The sequence below is a fragment of the Lissotriton vulgaris genome, chromosome 2_1 (genome assembly GCF_964263255.1).
Source record: "Lissotriton vulgaris chromosome 2_1, aLisVul1.2, whole genome shotgun sequence".
Lineage (NCBI taxonomy): Eukaryota > Metazoa > Chordata > Amphibia > Caudata > Salamandridae > Lissotriton > Lissotriton vulgaris.
Window position 1 is genome coordinate 1255855346 of NC_141687.1, and position 19183 is coordinate 1255874528.

Below are 19183 nucleotides of genomic sequence, written 5' to 3' on the forward strand. Positions count from 1 at the left end.
ATTGGTTGCCAGTTCAAAAAAGGGTAGAATTCAAAGCAATTACCCTGGCACATCGTGCAATCAAGGGAAATGGCTCCGCTTATCTCTTTTCTTGTCTCCACCCTTACAGCAATGCTAGACACCTCCGATCCAGCACAAAAAATTTGCTGTGTACCCCCAGATTTAAAAAAGTACGTTCTGGGGGAAAAACCTTCCAGGTATGTGCCTCCTCTCAATGGAAAAAAACTCCCTAATTCCATTAGGCTGATTCAGGAGGAGTTGCCCTTTCGCAAGGCACTGAAAACATTTATCTCCTGCTAAATTCCCCACGAGTGAGATCCTGTATACACACAGAAGCACCGGGACACCCCGTTGGGGTAGCTGTGTGCTATACAAAACACACTAAATAAAATAAATAAATATATATATATATATATTTTGTTTTGCAGTTTTATATAGCGCCCACTCGACCCGAAGGTATTGCTATGGGCGGGGTGTTTCCTTCCATGTAGTCAGCTTCAAGCACGACTTGTTTGGAGTGCACACACTTAATACGCGCTGTACCAACCGGACATCATGAAACTGGAACGTGAGCAACAACAGTAAGACCAAGTGTTCCTATTTAACCAGCACGTTCATTAGAAGGGCACATCAGACCTACACTGAAAGATCCAAAATAGTGCAAAAGGTTACAGGAAGGACAATAAAAAACAAGGCCAGCGGGCTGTTTTCACTTACAGCTACTGAACATAAAAACTCGGTCGCGTCAAGGCACTTTAGAAAGGAAGCAGCAAACGAAGTACTGGAAAGAGAAAATCTTGCCCTCTTCCCGACACTTACTCCTTTCTAAGTGCGCACGCGTTGAGGATTTCCCATTCACAGTCCTTTCCACACGCTGAGCAGAGAGTCGCCCTCTTGTTGCCCTGCTCAAGTCTGTAGTGCCTGGTGCCCTTACTTCCAGTGTGAGGATAAGGATCTCAAGCTCCCCCGAACCGAGGCTTTTAGTGTGCGCGTGCATGGGATCTACTTTCTTCCTTCTGCCCCTTCTTCCCAAAAATGCGTGCAGGAGGGACGCCTTACCCGAAGAAGGTCAGTCTTCCCAAGCGACTTCCGGTTTGTGTTCCCTTACACCCCCATCACCTTCCACACCGAGTCAGGGAAAAAGATGAGTGAAGTAGAGGGAGCCCAACAAGGGAAAAAACAAGCACATGCAAAGCAATGGAGGGGGGGTGGGAACGGAGACACGGACAGCGGGAGGGGGTGCGGGGGAAGGCAGGACAGCAAGACAGCCACGAGCCACGCAAAGACGGAAAACAAAGACGACAGACACGAAAACGCACAACAATACAAGGAGACAACAGAACACCAGAACACGGAGGCAAAGACGAAGACGGAAACGGAAAACAATGCTGCTTACCTGATCGCAAATACAAAGTACTTCCTGGCAACTTAAATCTCGCAGCCCACTCCGGCAAAAGACACTTCGAAAAAGACCAAAACATGATGGAAAAAAAAGAAAAAAGAAAACATCCGCCCACCGCCGCAATGACGTTGTTAAAGGGGTGGAGAGCGAAAAAAATCGCCGGAACGCCCACGAATCTGCTCGGACAATGACTGACGCATCTCTATTCCAATGGCTAGCCTCCATTTATGGAGCTAGCCAATGGAACAGAGAGGCGGGTTAAAGCCCCATACTGAAACTCAAAAGATTTCGCCTGCGCGAACACTGCTGTGCAGTGGACGCCAGGCGAAACCTAAAAACTGCTGCACCCATGAAAAAACCTGGCGCCACGACCAGACCACAGAAAACATGACTGCCCTCAAGAACGCCACCCGCAAACACCACCAGCTGATCCGCACCACCAAAAGGACAACACTCGAAGAACGACTGAACAACAACACCCACAACAGCAAGGAACTCTTCAGCATCGTCAAAGAGTTCTCCAACCCCAACGCCGGAAACAACGACATCACACCCTCGCAAGACCTCTGCGACTCACTCGCCACCTTCTTCCACCGCATGATCGCAGACATACACAACAGCTTCGGCGCACAGACCACGCACCTAACCACTGAACCAACGCCCCCCACCACCACCCTCTGCAACTGGACCCCGGTCAGCACCGAAGACACCACCCGCACGATGAACACCATCTACTCCGGATCACCAACCGACCCCTGCCCCCACCACGTCTTCAACAAGGCCGACTCCATCATTGCACCCCAACTCCGGGACATCATCAACCTCTCCTTTAACACCGCCACCTTCCCGGAGAGCTGGAAGCACGACGAGCTCACCGCCCTCCTGAAGAAACCAACAGCGGACCCCACCGACCTCAAGAACTTCCGCCCCATCTCGCTCCTCCCTTTTCCTGCCAAAGTCATCGAGAAGACCATCAACAAACAGCTCGCCGCCTTTCTCGAGACAAACGGAAGCCGGACTGCGAGGGGTCGAGGGATCCGAGCCAACCACAGCACCGAGACTGCCCTCATCGCAGCCACCGACGACATCAGGTCCCTGCTCGACAACGGGGAAACAGCGGCCCTCATCCTCCTGGACCTCTCTGCAGCATTCAACACTATCTGCCACCGCACCATAGTACAGCGCCTCAGCAACATCGGAATCCAAGAGAAGGCACTGGAGTGGTTCATCTCGTTCCTCGCCGGAAGAACCCAGAGAGTCCGCCTCCCCCCGTTCATATCCAAGGCCACCGAAGTCATCTGCGGCGTACCACAAGGATCCTCACTCAGCCACACCCTCTTCAACGCCTACATGAGACCCCTCGCAGCCATCGCACGCCAACACAACCTTAACATCATCTCCTACGCCGACGACACCCAGCTGATCCTCTCCCTCACCAACGACCCCGCCACCGCCATAGCCAGCCTACACGAAGGGATGAAAGACGTCGCCGAGTGGATGAAGAACAGCCGCCTGAAACTGAACTCAGACAAGACGGAAGTCCTCATCCTGGGATCATCACCCTCCGCCTGGGACGACTCCTGGTGGCCCCCTGCCCTGGGCACCACCCCCAAGCCAACGGACCACACACGAAACCTGGGCTTCATCCTGGACTCCTCCCTCTCGATGACCAGACAAGTCAATGCCGTATCATCATCTACTTCAACACCCTGCGCATGCTCCGTAAGACCTTCCGATGGATCCCCACCGAAACTAGGAAGACAGTCACCTAGGCACTCGTCACCAGTCGACTGGACTACGGGAACACCCTCTACGCGGGAACCACCTCCAAACTACAGAAAAGACTCCAGCGCATACAGAACGCCTCCGCACGACTCATCCTGGACATCCCTCGCCGCAGCCACATCTCTACCCACCTGAGAGACCTGCACTGGCTCCCCGTCAACAAGAGGATCACGTTCAGACTCCTCACCCACGCACACAAGGCTCTCCACGACATGGGCCCGAAGCACCTCAACAGCCGCCTCACTTTCTACACACCCACCCGCCAGCTACGATCGGCTAGCCTCGCCCTCGCCGCCGTGCCACACATTCGCAGAGCCACCGCTGGGGGAAGATCCTTCTCCTACCTGGCGGCCAAGACATGGAACTCCCTCCCCACCCACCTACGACTGACCCAGGACCACCTCTCCTTCAGGAAACAACTCAAGACCTGGCTTTTCGAGCAGTAACGAACCCCTCCCCCCAGCGCCTTGAGACCCTACTGGGTGAGTAGCGCTAATCAAATTATGCTGAATTGAATTAAATTGAACTGTAGTCGGGTACGAGATCCCAATCCTCCTAGGGTGGCTCACCAAAATGTTGCTTGAGTTAGAAGTCCTTGAAAAAACAGAAGACAAAGGGTGTTTGGCAAAGCAGGTACAGTTTTTCAACTGGGAGAACAGTTACAAGCACTAGCTCTGAGGACTGTCTCAATTTACATTTTGTTTGAGTCCTTATATAAAAAATACAATAGGTAATAACAAGTTTCCAGCATACTAAATATGGTGAGGAATGTTGGTTGCTGTCTTTGAAGTCGTAAATTAATGGTCAATGGTCACTACAGGTGGGTCTCGACCTCACATGGACACAGTGTGGCCAGTGGTGTACATGTCTAGATCTACGGCACGCGGAGCGAGTGATCTCTACGTGTGCTAGATCTTGATTGACAATGTTTTCCTAACTCATGTGGCATGTGAATGTATGGTGTTTTTAGGAGTGTGTGTACCCCCTCTGGCCATGTGTGCTTTATTGGTGTCATCTCCTCTGACCATTTAATGTTGCTGCAGCTATCTGTGGGATTGATCAAGAGTTTCCTGCCCCAGTGTTTGCCTGCCAGCTATCAATCAGCAATCCCTGGGCCTAGGTCCCGGGCCTTGGTCTCAGGCCCTGCCTAGCTACATATTTGCGAGTTGAGGTTTCGTTTATGTAGAGTCCACAGCGTGCGATTCTGTTAATAAATACGATATTTCATTTTTATCGATGCATGCATCCATTCCATATTATCAGATGCCCAATGCATTTCTGCAAGGCAGAAACATTACCATTAAATATAATTTTGTACCTGCCCTTTTCAGCACCATTGAGGTCTATTTTGCATCAATGTATACACGTTTCTAAATAACTACACAATAATGTAAAAACGTGGCACATAATTTGTTTCATTCACAATGTACCATATAATTTGCTTTTCAAAGCCACATAATAGCGCTGTCGGATAATTCGGCCCGGAGTTGCAGTATTTTGTCAGTCTCCTCCCCACCCTGCGTGTCACCAATGACATCGTCCAGTACTGGGATCTGGACGAAAACAAATGACAGTGATGGAGGGGTGATGGGGTCGGCACGTGGCCAATTTGTTCAAAAGAGGAGGAAGGGGAAGCTAGAGCAGTGCTGGAAATGCCGAGTATACTGCTGGAGAGAGGCTCAGTGCTGATGCGGTGGTCGGGGTGAGGGGGCGCTGGAGATGTGGTGACAGAGGGGAAAGAGTGGGTGAAGGACCGCGAGCTAGTGCTGGAGAGAGTGGCAGGAGAGGGAATAGAGGGGTTGGGAGATGTGGGAGAGAAAAAAAACCCAGAAAGCTACTCCTGGATGAGATGACGGGCGGGGGGGGGCGGTGCTGGAGGATGGAGGGGGGGGGGGGGGGGTAATCGAAGAACAGGGCGAGAGAAAAAAAATCAAAGTAAGTGCTAAAAAAAATTGAGAGGAGAAAATACCATTATCAGAGAAAGGAGAGGATGCAGAGCCCGTGCTCAAGGAGGGGGCAGTGGTGGAGGGGAAAGGGAGATTGAAATCGGTGCCCGGGAGTGAGAGAGATAGGCTGGAGAGAGCGTCGGGTTCAGAGTTACGGCTGGTTGTGGGCAGAGAATAGAGAGACCGTTCGGGGAGGAGAAGAGGTACCGAGGAGCGTTAAGGGGGAGAACCAGCAGTGAGGGGCAGAGGGAACCAGTCACGGTGGAGGGAAAAGGGTGCGGGGAGGTATTTATTTATTTTATGCGTTTTTATATAGCGCGGACTTTACCCGAAGGTGTCAGAGCGCTTCACAAAAGGAACAATAGTGATACGTGAGGAAAAGAAATTACAAGTGAGCATGTTAGTGCTGAAGTGATGGGGGAAAGGCTCGCGATAAAAGGGAGAGCCCGTGCTGGGAGATGGGCGAGGCATGGAAAGCACGCCACAGAATAGGGCAGGTGAAGTGTGCCCGTAGGAGGAGGCTAGCCAGTGCTGTGGGCAGCTGGGGGACAGCCGAGGTGGAGGAGATAGAAAGGGGAGGGCACAAAGATGAAGAGGGAAGGGTGGCAGTGCTGAAAAAGTGGATTGAGCCCTGGGGAGAGGCCGTAAGAGAGAGAGGAGGGAGAGCCAGTGTTATTGTGTGTCGGGGCGTTATAGAGGGAGTGGGAGAATGACGATAAAAGTGGGGCAGTACAGAGTCAGTGAAAATGGGAGAAAAAGTGAGGCCCGCCAATCCCTGAGGAAGAGAAAGGAGGAGTAGCAAGTGCAGGAGGAGGGTGCGGGTGGATGAGGAGCATGTGCTTACAGGAGGGAGGGGGAGTAAGGCAGGAGAACCAGTGCTGGGCGGAGTGGAGTATGGTTGCGTGCCGGAGAGGGGGCGGCTGCACTGGGCCGAGAGGGAGGGGCGCGGGCAGTGTTGAGAGAAGCAGGTGTTGTGAAATGGAGATAAACTGGGCGGAACAAATAAATGATGCAGGGAGGAGATTGGGACAAAGCGCGAAGACCGGGTGGAGGCTTTAAAGTGCAAGAAGGGAGGGTAGAGGCAAAAAGTGTCAGGTGCAGAGTAATGATACATATAGGGCCGACTTCTGATATGGGCGAACTATGCCCAAGCCCAGGGCGCCAAGCTCCAGAGGCGCCGGCGCGAAAAGAACTGTCCGCACAACTACCCTGCAAACACCATCGCAACACCTCTCTTCCTTGGTCCAGTAATTATATCGAAAGCGCTATCTAGCCCCCTGCTGCCACACATCAACAGCCCCGCCCCTCCAAACAACTCGGAATCAGCCCCACAGGTGGGGGGGCTACCTTGTCAGTGACTCGGGTGAGCTGGGGGAGGTACAGGGATGTGTGTTCTGACACAAGTCAGTGCTTGATGAAGCCAGTCTGGGACTGGCCAGGCAGGGCCGGCCTTGAGCACATGCGAGCTAGGCCCATGCCCAGGGCGCCAACCTTCAGAGGGGAGCACCGAGGTGCTTTATGAATGGCATGCAGTCAGCAGACTAAAAAGAAAGATTACGATGAATCCCTAGAGCCAGATTTAATCAGTTTTTTTCTATATTCCATAGGCACCACATTTTAACCCTCAACGAACCTTCCTCAACTATCTGGCACCCCCTGCCCACATCCCCCAACCGGCCCCTCACCAACATCTTGGCTCTACCGTGAAGCAGCAGATCTGTGTACAATTTAGGGGTGGGGAGGGAGTGAGGGTGGTGGCGGAGATGTGTGTGTTCAGTGGCCCCTCGTGGCTCTGATGTAATCAGCCAATGACACGCTGTTGAAAACAAAACGGACCCCTTGTTGCCTTATTTTACGCAAAATCGGTAGCAAGGGCGAAGTTCTGGTGCAGCCCAGGGCGCTATCTGAGCTGAGGCAGGCCATAGGCTTGGGAAAGGAGGATGAGTAGAGAAGGCCGGGTCTGAGGAAGAAGGACTGTGGAGGAACATTAGGGTTGTGAAGGAGGAGTGAGGGTGAGGCTAGAGGACCGGAGAGCCGGGTCGTGGGGCGAGGGTGAGGAGGGAGGTGAATGGGACTAAAGAGTGCGAATATTCGGTGATGCAGAAGGAAGCAGGAACAAGGCCCGGAGCTGGGAGTGACATTGGAGGGCTGGAGGCCTGCAACAGGGAGTGGATAGCGGGCCCTGTGATTGGTGGAGCGGCTCGTGTCTGCGCCAATGGCAGCTCTTCGCCGGAGCTCACTGTTGCTGCCTGACTGAACTTCCCTTCGCAGACCTAGCAGCTTCAGGGCCACGGAGATAGAGGGAAGGGAGGGAAGTCCCTCAAAACGTAGGCGCTCAGGGTCGGACTTGGACAGAAAACCGGGCACAAAGAATAAGAGAGGCACTCGGTAATGAATCACACAGCTAAAAAGTGTCCTACATTTACACATGCATGGGGACCGCTTTGATTTTGACATATATACTCTGTATTGGTACTTTTGAATGTATGGGTGACTGCATGCATTGTACTTACTGTAGGCAGTATCTGTGCTAATCTATTGGGAACATAGAAATGAACAGTAAAAATCCCACTACCAGACCATAAAACAGATCCAAAAACAACCCAAAACAAGTCAGGTCCCGGGTCGGCCAGCCAATCACAGCGCGGCCCGGGGAATGACGTCACGGGGGTGTCCCGGGCCGGCAGCCAATCACAGCGCGGCCCGGGACAAAGGGGCGGGGCTTAAAAAAAGCCAGAGAAACGCCCCCGAATCGCGTTTTCCCCGAGAAAGCGTGATGGACAGCCTCTGTCTCCCAATGGCTAGCCTCCATTTATGGAGCTAACCAATTGGAAACAGAGGCGGTCCGAACATCCCTACTCAATTGGAAACAGAGGCGGTCCGAACATCCCTACTAAAAACAAAAGTTTTCAATCTGGGAGGATCACTGCCCCTCGCCAGGTCGAAACCTAAAAAGGCGCACTGAAGGGCTCTGTGAGAGAGTTGTGCTAGAGGAATCAGTGTAAGGGGGGGATGGCTGGAAGGAGGCACTTTAAAGAAGGTTGAGGGAGAACTGTCCGAGAGGGTAAAGGTGAAGGTGTCTTACTGAGCGCTAGTGATCCTCTGACAGGAAGCCTTGAAGATCCAGTGCCACCTCGATCCCACGAGGCTGAACACAGCAACGCAGATATTGGGTTTGTTTTCAAGAGCACATAGACACCAGTATTGAATCAGAGAGAACAAAGTAAAAGTGAGACTATTTTTGGTGCTCTCTGAAAGAATGTCTATGGGAACATATGACTGGGTGGGTAACCTGGTGCAATTTAAGGTCATCATCTACCATTTACTGTGCTTTCAAAGTTGATACAATTGAATATGTAATGAAAAATGTGCTGCAGAGTTCACCATTGTGGTCTGTCTTTTTCTTGGGGGGAGAACCACCCCAAACTCCCCTAGTAGCGGTTGGGCTCACTCGCTGCACTTGCTACGCCCCAGATGTGGGCTGGTCTGGCTAAATTTGCCAGAGCGGCTTTCAGTTCCCAGTCAGGCCCTGCGTGCAGCTTCATACTCCAGTCGAAGATGTCATGAGGCAGTTCCTTTGTTTACTTTAGAACTTCTCTGTTCGGTTGCTGATGTGGTGCCTGGCCTAAACGCTTCACATGAATGAATTTATTAACTGTTCAATTAATTAAAATCATTACAGTAAGAAAGAATAAAACTGGTGAGTAAAACAATGATCACAATAAAACTATAAAGACTGCTGGTTAAAACGTTTTTTGTTTAAGTGATATATCCCCCCTCCGCTGCACCCACTCGGACTGTCAGCCCCGGGTCTTTATTATAAGTCCTTGCACCAAGTTTCTTAGACAGCTTCGTAGGCCTTGGTGGTTTTCTCCTGCAGCAGTCTGTGAATAGTTCTCCTTGTCCCTTCCGTTTCAAGCCATTGATGTGGTGCGATTTCTTTAGGGCGGATAGATAGAATCATGGTTCATTTGAGGGGAGGCTGCCTTGATCCCCTTATTGTACCACGCTGGTGGCACTGGTTTGTTTGCGATTGTTTGCTGCCTTTAAAGCCATTTTAATCAGATGAATGAATTTCTCAAGACTCGCCAAGGTCATCATGGTTATTCTAGAAAAGCGCAAGGCTGATGCTTCGCGGCAAGTCTCGATTCCCTTGATGATGCAGACTGGGCGGAGAAGTCGACGGCGTTCATTCGTAAGGGAGGGGCAGCAGCATAAAAGGTGAAGCCAGGATTCTCTTGTGTAGGTGCACAGTCTGCAGCTTGTATTTTCCCCATTACGAGCCTAAGTGGGGTTAAATTCAGTGATTCCTAGAGTACACAGTCTCATAGAGAGGATTTTAGTTCTGGCTTGTGGTGTCAGGGCCTCATTCAGGTAGGGTTGTGCCTTGCCTACCATGTAGGAACTGTTCAGCTGGTCCAGGTGGAGGTTATAGCGAAGGGATTTAAGGTCCAGTTTATCACAGGGTTGCTGATGTGGTGCCTGGCCTAAGGGTGTCACAGGGTTGCTGGTGATTTCTCTCCCCGAGTGGTAACATCAAATTATTGTCTGATTACAAGCCTGTTCTCTTATCACAAACCTACTACCAGTGTTTAGTGTGATTTAGGTTCTTCCTATCTCTGTTAAAAAGCACAAGAAAAATATGTTAAAAAACTGATTACCCAACAGTGCACAATTTCTCACAAGAGGAGGCCAAAATTAATATAAACATGCCTCTGGTTCTATAGTTTCCATCTAACACATTATAGAACTGGGGTTTGAGTGGTACTGATGATGAAACACAGAGATGCAAATACAACAATGTACCCAGGCCAAATAGCAAAAAACTGTGTAGGATGTAGAAAACCTCACCGCAAAACAATGTTTCTACCAAAACAAAAAGCTTTTTTTTTTTATTGGACGAGAACCTTCACCAACCCAGAGGTGGCATGCTTCATCATAGGGTTCCTCCTCACAACACAAGGGCTTGTTTTTGTGTGGGCTACAACTCTTTAAATAGGAAGAGCTTGTGGATGTTCAAATGCCCTATGAGAGTCTAAGGTGTGGGTAAGATAAGCAGACTACAAAAAAATATGGTGTGGTGAATATTGAAACTGTCGCTGGGTGAGACCGTCCAACTTTGTTTTTAAATCTGTCCCTGGCGGACAAGAATAATGTGAAGCAGAGAGGAAACTCATTGCTGACTATATCATTGGGCCAACATATTTCTTCCCTTTGAGGTCCCCTTTTGGAGGGTTATCTCTCTTCTGAAAAGCGCACAAGGAAAAATATAATAATACTGGTGCAAAAGGATGCCATCACTGATCAAAGGAAGGTATCAAATCTGTCTGGCATATTAAAGAAACAAGGTAAGTAGTCAGAATGTCATGCATCGAAGAATATCCATGTGAATCAGATCAGAGCTACTTTTTTAATTTTATTATTTCTACTCTCACCAGAGAAATGTCACGGTGCTGTGGAGCCTGTCCAGACGTTATATACCAAGTTCACAGCCAGTATATTTTGGCAAAGTGGTAAAGGCAGGACTAAACATCAATTATCCTACTGCTGTGGCTAAAAACTTGATGGAGGTTGGATGTTTGTGTCTGTCCACCTCAGTGAATTACATACTTTGTTGGGGGTCTTCGTTCAGGATTCTTATAGCACGTTTTCTAATGACGACTTACAAGTACAGATAAGACTAAAGGCCAGTGGCGGTCGCCACTAACAAAGGGTGCTTAGGTGGTGGGTAGGTGGAGCGGGCGGGGAACATTTTAATAATAATTAAAAAAATTACCTGCCACTGCCGGCCGACTCCCGCGTCGGGTCGCGTAACTCTTGCTGGCCTCTTCCTGATTCCAGTAGCCCCTGGGACAGACTCCCATACAATCCCTGTGCTGCAGAGCAGCACAGGAATTGGCCTAAATGGGCAGGAAAGATGCTCTGCTCAGGTCATGGAGTCTGTGGGGTTTCTCCAGCCTGGCTGCTAAATGCGCATGTGAGTTTTGGTCCGCCTGAGATGGCCGACCAAACATATAAGTGTATTTAGGGAGTGCACAAGCACTCCTCCTTCCCCCTCCCATGCCCCACTCCATGCACAATCTGGCTCAGAGCCTGCAAACAAAAATAAAATGATGCTACAGCATCGTTTTATTTTTCGCTTGCTGGCTCTGCGCCAGGCAGTGGAACGACGCTCCTCCACCATTACGGAGGAGCTGCCACTGCTAAAGGCATCAGAAGGCTGTGATGCCTAAGTTTCTATTTCATTCCATTTCCATTATCAAGTTACTTCCTATGCACACTTGCTCCCCAAAGTTGGCTATCTCAAGCAGAGAAGGCTTACTCTAGGGTGCAGTAGAGGGATAGTCACTCAGATACAGCATAATATAGTATTGTCAAATGTATAGCTCTTCTAGTGACAGGGAGCTTGATGTAGAAGGCAGTATGAAATGAAACCCTCAAAATAACTTCACACGTCACTTTTCACATTATGAACATGTTACACCTTCCCCCAAAACCTCCACCTTGCTAACATCAACGTGGTCCTTGGTCACACCACATGCCAATCTTTTTGGACTCGGGATAATGTTTGCGAGTACCAACGTTTTAGAGGAAAGAATTGGAGGTGAGGGTTACAACGATAGTGGAATTATAAAATATAATGTTGATTTAAAGGACAACTCTCAATAGGTATCTGTTGAGGAACAAAGTTAAATTAATGTACTCAAGTTCTTTGCAAACTTGGTTTGTCTCAATAACTTTTCATAACTAAAGAACAAGAGCACAATTCACCCCATCGTCCCCAAACTGGCTCCGCTGGTCATGAAAGTTGTTAAGTGAAGCACATGACAGAGTCAAACCTTAGGCACAGAAGACAGGTGTGTGTATGATTATAAGAACAAGAATGTCTCTCCTAAGTAATAGTATGTATGACTTTATTTGGTTAAAATATCAATAAAAGTGCACAAAACAGTTTACAACGAAAAACAAATTACAAAATCAGATAAAACATTAAGACCAAACAATGCTTAACGAATGAGTGGTTTTCACATCGAGGATTGACAAAACTAGCAAACAAAATACATAAAATTCGCAGATGAGTTCGCAAAAGCATTTGTTCAATGTGCAAAATAGCAAATACATTAAAAGAAAACTATAATTAGACAAGTAAAAAAAAAACTACCATCTACATAAAATTGACAATCTTAAAACAAACCCTTAGCAGCCATCATTGTGTATACATATATCTTAGAAGTTGATTGGAAAAGCGATACGTCTGTATTTAGGGCCTACAGGATTAATGGAAATCCTCCTTTGTCCTAAGGCACAGCTTATACAAAATAGAATAAAATAGGATAAATGAGTCATAAAAGTGATTCAAGACAACTAAAATGCATAGGTTTATGCTCCATCGATGTACACTAAAGATAAAAATATCACAGTTTCGGTTTACCTATTAACCGAGAGAAATATCTGAATGTACACAAATAACCACCCATTACATATCTAAGTAACCTACCACTACCAAAAGGGATAAAGGAAAGGGTGGCCCAATAAAATTAGGCAAGTATTTTGGCTCTTATGGTCCAACTCCAGTGCAAACATTTGGCTACGCCACGGACAATCGATTCTTTTGTTTCGCCGTGAAACAATCTGAGCACCACATAGCACAGTCTGATTCCAAGCTGCCTACAAATGGGTAAAATCCATGCCTGACTTGGAAGCTCATATCCTGGGCAAAAGATTAAGAGATGTGATTCGGTTTTATCTGCTTCTAAGCAAACTGGGCATACAATACTCAAATCAGAACCAGATTTCCATTTTGAACAGAAACAATTAACAAGGAGAGTGCCATGGAGGATCTTAATGGATAGCTGTCTGGCAGATGGGATCATAATAGAACTGAGGAAATGCTCGAACCTCAGATTTTTTTCGATTTTAAAAACTATAGTAGTTTTTAAAATCGAAAAAAATCTGAGGTAAGAGTTCCTTGATTCTTATTGCACACTTCCAGCCTTCAATTATAAGCCCAAAATGCATCCCTGATATAGTCCCTAGGTAGGCATTTCTGATGCGCCCAGCTTTTCCAGTGTTCATCAAGACCTAGTTGTGACAAGGTTTCCTTGATATTAAATAGCCACTTTATTTTCCTGTGCTTATCTAGATCTACTATTTACTTAAAATCACTGTGATACTTTCCAAGGGCCAGGGTATACTTCAATCTCCGCCAATATAAGACAGGTCTTAATTTGGCCTGTACGTGATAGATTTTGTACCTGTATCCCATAGCAAGGGGAGAAAGGGAGTACTCTCAGGCAAGCTCAGCAAGGATCTTAAAAAATTCTTTTCAGAGGCTGCCAGCATAGTCAGCCTTGAGAATCCCCACAACTCAGCCTCGTATAGGGCACTATCTACTATCTTGACATGATAAACGGTTCGGGCTGCGCCTAGTGAACAGTGTATTTCTCAGTCTGATACGGTCTACATTTATTAGACTGCACCACGGAGACATGGGCCTGATTTAGATTTCGGCGGGAGGGTTACTCCGTAACAAACGTGACAGATTTTTTGTGATGAGCACCCAGTCTGCAAAACTATAATTCAGGGCCATGGAAGGATATCCCTGCACCAACACAGGACTATCAGGGTCGAGCAAAGGACTGTGAGTGAGGCACGGGCAGTCGACAAATTTCATGATTTTCCTATCTATACTATTCAGGGATAATACTTTTTATACAGGAGAAGGTAAGCTGTTTTGACGCCTGGAGGTATTGTACATATCTGATGATACTATTAACCAATGTAATGGCTTGGAACGATGAAAGGCTGAGTCTGCTTCGCTGAGATTTATATTCAAGTGTTGGTGAACTCAAATGTCAACAGCAAACATGGGGAAATCTGAACCGTCTAGAGAGAGCATATGTTTAACTTTTAGACGGGGCTTGGCTCTCCCGGTTAATTTATTCGCTTTTCCACCTTCAATAACAAGCAGCCCTATGCTACAATGTAAATGTTCATATGCATTTATTTATTGCCATTCTTCTTCATCCTTCCCAATCTTATTTTCACAGAAGTTGTAACTGGGGCAACAATAGATACATAACATGTGTTCAGGTTGTGAATCTGTGATAGCAAGCAGCGTTCCAGTATCCGAATTGGCCAATTTAGCTACTAAAGACTTAATTATGCGTTCCCTGATAATGTGTTGTAACTGCTAATCTCTTGTGTGTGAGAAGACCCTCAATGTCTCACTTACGATGTGAGGTAACGCCCTGCCCCCTTAAATCACTGAATATTCTGTATCAGTAACTTGGGTGGAGAGAATAACGTGCCTATTACCAGCATTTATTAATAGGGCCCTAAATCTCTTACAAACTTCTGTAGAAAATAGAGAGCACATGTTCCTCATAGGGGTTTGGTGGACGGCGACTAGAGGAGATCTGTCCTTCAGGTTATTTTGGGTTAATGGCACAGTCCTGACGACTGTACACGTAATTGGGCAATTTTTGTAGGGAGGAACTGTAGATAGGTATAATAGTGCTTTTCTAGGCTGACAACCATCATTTTCTGATCCGGTGGCATGGTGGCTGGTAGCATTTAAGCAGGCCTGTATCAAAGGAAACTCCAACAGCTGCAAGAAGATCTTCTCGATCGTTAAGGATTTCACCTCGCCCTCAGACACTGCCTCCAACATCGCTGCCACTCAACATCCCTGTGACAACCTATTTACATTTTGGTGTGGAAAAAGTTAAACATCTACAGCAACTTCACACACCAATCTAACCCCAAAGTACTTTATGCTAAGCTACCCACCACCAACTAAGACAGCAATGTGACCGAATGGACAACCCTCACCAGCCTGACCCACATCTTCAACACCTTCATCATGCCTTCACTTTACTGGATAAATGGAAACTTGCAGAAATCAATACCCACTTCAATAAGGCCACAGCAGACCTGAATCAACTGAGCACCTTTCGACCCACCTCCCTGCTTCGCTATTCAGCCAAAGAAATTGATAAGGCCATCAGCAAGCAACTCACAACCCACCCTGAACTTCACCATCTTCCAGACAACACTCAATCAGGATTCAGAAAGAACAGGACCAAAACAGCACTCATCGTGGCCACCAATGGCATTCAACTCATCCTGGACTGAGAAGAAACCTCGCCTTTATTCTGCTCGACCTCTCTACAGCCTCAACACTGTCTCCCATAACACCCTGATCAGAAGACCCCATAAGATTACCGTACAAGGATCTGCTCTCAAATGGATCTGTTCCTTTCTCACAGGAAGAACCCAAATAGTCAGGCTGCCACCCTTCACATCAGAGACCAAGAAAGTGATATGAGGAGTCCCACAGGGATCGTCCCTTAGCCCCACCCTTTTCAACATACACATGAAACCGCTCACCAACATCATCGATCTCAAGACATCACCATCATCTTGAAAATCCGATGAGACCCAAATCATCCTCTCCTTATAGAACAAAACAACCACTACCAGAACCAATTTCACAAACTGCATGACCATGGTACCAGACTGGATGTGAATCTGCTGCCTACAGATCTACTCCGACAAGACATAAGTACAGGTCTTCAGCAACAAGAACTCCCCATGGGACTCCAACTGGTGACGGTCAGGGCTAGGAAGAACACCCACAGAAGAATCTAAGGATCATCCTAGATAACAAGCTCAACAGGACAGCCCAAGTTATCGCAGAGTGCACCTCCTGCTTCCACATCCAGACGCATGCAGCAAAAAATCTTCAAATGGTTGCCTCCAAACCCCAGACGGACCATCATGCAAGCACTCAACACCAGTAGGCTGGACTATGGCAACACTCAATGTCAGAATCTCCAAACAGACCATCCAGAACACCACTGAAAAACCCATACTTGACCTTGCACACCGTACCCACATCACACAGCACCTTGGGAAACTTCACTGGCTCCTCATTCATGAGGGCAGCCAATTCAAACTTCTCACGCACACATACAAAGCCCTACACCATACAGGACCAGAATACCTGAACGGCTGCATACACTTTCACCAACCCACCAGACACCTATGCTCTTCCTCACTCTCACACATTCCCTGCATTTGCATAAACACAACTGGAGGTTGAGCATTCTCCTACATCTCAACCAAGATATGGAATGACCTTCCTCGGCACATCAGAGCCTTCTCCTCACTTTTTGAGTTCCGCAAGAAGCTGTAGTCCTGCCTCGCCGTATAAGAACCTTGGGGAGCACAAACCTACACACCTGACCAAGCGCCTGGATACCCTCTTGGATGATTAGTACACTATATAAATCAATATAACATAACGTAACATAAGCAGACGGTGTACTTTCTTCCTATTTGAACATGGAGACCATGGTCTTCTTTACTGGGGTGCCTATCCATGGGACCAGAATATATTTTTCCACTATCCCCTTCTCCTCTGGCATTTCCTCCTTTTCCTCCAGGGACTCTGGCCTGGTTAAGACTATCCCCTCAGAGGTTAAGAGGTAAGGATCCATTTTAGCCATTAGAGAAAATGTCAAATAAATTCCTTAAATACAAGACTTTTTTCTTAGTGACTTTCACCATGGATAGATGCTTAGGTGAGCCAGGGGCTCTTGTTTGTAGACATCCAAACAAAGCTTTTTGAGAAAATAGTTTGCTTCCTTTTTTTACCGAAGGTAAATTCCAAGTTTCCCAGAGGTCAGGAAATTATTCTCCCTGTTCTCACAACTGCAAGTGAGAGAGTAGATCCTTTGATACATCTATTGGATTAATTTAGGGCAATGAGCATCTATCTGAACAGAACACTAAATATTGTGTCACAGGTTTCCTTTTTGTCAACTTCAGACCTATGAAGAAAGGCGAGCAACTGTCTTCACATCAGCTAGGTGGGTTAAGGCAGTAATATCATTGACCTATCAAGACTAACCAGGAGACCCCTGGTTCCATTAAGGCTAAGTCCACTAGGGGTATGGCTGCCTTTTGGGCAGAATGGGCAAGTGTCTCAATTGAAGATAAAAGGTGCAAGGCAGCCACTTGGGCTTCTACTTCTACATTCATTAGACAATATTGATTACAACTGGCCCAGAATTCTGAATTGGCATTTGGTTCACAAATAGCTTTGGGTTCCATGTTAAGAATGTTACTTGTTATTTGTATTTGCTCAATGTGTAATATTATTCAAAGATGTGTCAGCACAGCATGTGGGGGGTGATATCAATGACGATTAATTCATGTCTACCTCAATATCAAGTCTTCTGGTCTAAATATTTAAAGCTGATAAAGATTCTTTAGCTTTGGTAGACCCCAAGATATAAGGAATGGGTCGAGGAAGGAGATTGAGAGTTGATGGTTAGATTACTTAACGGTAATTTCTTTACTCCGATTCCCCTTACTCACCCCTGAACTCATGACCCTCCCTCCCTCCCTCCTCGGGATTCTTCATCAGCGATATCTTGGTCTTAGTCAAGAACAGGAAGCCCTGGAGGAGGTGAAGGGCTTTAAGGTAGAGCCTACCAGGATGTAGTAAGGGAAAGTAGCTTGAAAAGTAATGACAAAGGGGAGTGACTACACATATCCACTCAAGATGCAAGTAATGGGAATATTTACTGGTATTCTTCATTAGTCCAGTTCTCCTTACACATCCTGCCATTATTCGTTTTTGTGGAACGCATACAGTTTTTTTTAAATCACACAAATATCTGCATGGTACAATAAATATCATTATATTTTTCTCCTGTTAAACGCTGGCACGTTTGTTATGCTGAAATGTAAGCAATGGTTTGAAATGTAAGGCACTTTATATTTCAATCCTTGCGCAATGAGAGGATTAGGCAGGGGTTGGACAATTCCAACTAATTCTGAATGAGAGCTTAATCTGTACACTTTGTTGCAGCCTCTTATTATTTTAAAATTGCATCATACACAATATGACATGCATATAAACAAACAGTGCTTTCAGTCTTAGGCTGGGCCCTCATATAACTATAAATACACACTACTATACCCCATTGTATCAACCAGAATTCAAGACGTAAATACTGGGACAAATACGGAGAATTGGATTGATAAAGAATGCTGGTAACTAATCTGAACATTAGGAGTTCAAGTAGAATAATATGCAGCTTGTTTTGTTGTCTAGAATCACATTCTCATACATTTCGTATACTTCCGAAACACTTTGTAAGACTGCCACTGAAGTCATAATCCCCCAGCACAGCTCAGTCCACATCCACTTAAGAAATGTGCATGTCCAAGCGACCAGGCTTTACAAGCCTTCTCATGGTGCGACTCGTGACGTCATGGAGCCACCAGGGAGCCCCGAAAGCAAACATTCCCCTACGAGACCCAAGCTACGACCTGTGTTATAAATCATCCCCTTTTTTTGCCCTGCGCACTGACTACTCAAACAACAAACAACAAACAAAACGAACGAATGCTTAAAAAGACAAAGGGACGAACCTCTGCTCTGGCGCACATGGTCCGCAGATTCTGAAGCGGCTTGAAGCACAACGCAGACCCCCTCGAAGCGATGCTCCTCCCTCTCGCTAGTATGGTGCAGGTGCAGTTCCTTGTTTTTGGCGCCCGTCAGGAATCTTCGGCAAAGTCGCAAAGGTATGGGCGGAGGAGGAAGTAGCCAGTAAGAATCGCTGCAACTTCGCCCACTCCCGCCTGGCAACAGGTGTGATTCATTCCCTCCCCCTGCTGGAAACCTTCCTGACCTTCTACTAAAGCTCCACCCTTCATAAGCGTCGTTGAGGCGCTGCACACGCTACATATGTTACTTTAGTGCTGGAACTGACTGAATCAATTTATTCTGGAAGCCCATACATTTGTGAGGTCAGTGTGTGGCAGAGGAAATGGGGTGGAGTCAGGAGGGCAGGGGCCACCAAAAACAGGCTCTGACAGTCCATCTATCCATCTATCTATCCATCTATCCATCTATAAGTCTATCTGTCCATCCCACAAAGAGATCGGCAAAGAGATCGGCAACGAAGACAAACGTGACAATAAATCTGTTATGCTTAAAGGATTGGTCACAAACAAGCTGCATTATAAAATA

General features: G+C 47.1%; 1 protein-coding gene across 4 annotated transcripts in view; it reads right to left on the bottom strand.

Moving 5' to 3' along the window:
- Window positions 1–18867, bottom strand: part of IL18 (interleukin 18) — a 220186-nt gene extending 201319 nt beyond the window's left edge. For 2 of the 4 annotated variants that reach the window (XR_015308469.1, XM_086956981.1), the window contains exon 1: window positions 18583–18738. Coding sequence is in view for 2 of the 4 variants with exons in the window: in XM_086956981.1 (XP_086813107.1) it covers window positions 18583–18600 (18 nt within the window). In the remaining 2 variants the exon portion in view is untranslated. Of the gene's footprint in view, window positions 1–18582 lie in introns of all 4 variants that reach the window. The other 2 variants (XR_015308470.1, XM_086956980.1) reach the window with 2 other exon arrangements.
- Window positions 18868–19183: the final 316 nt, after the last annotated feature.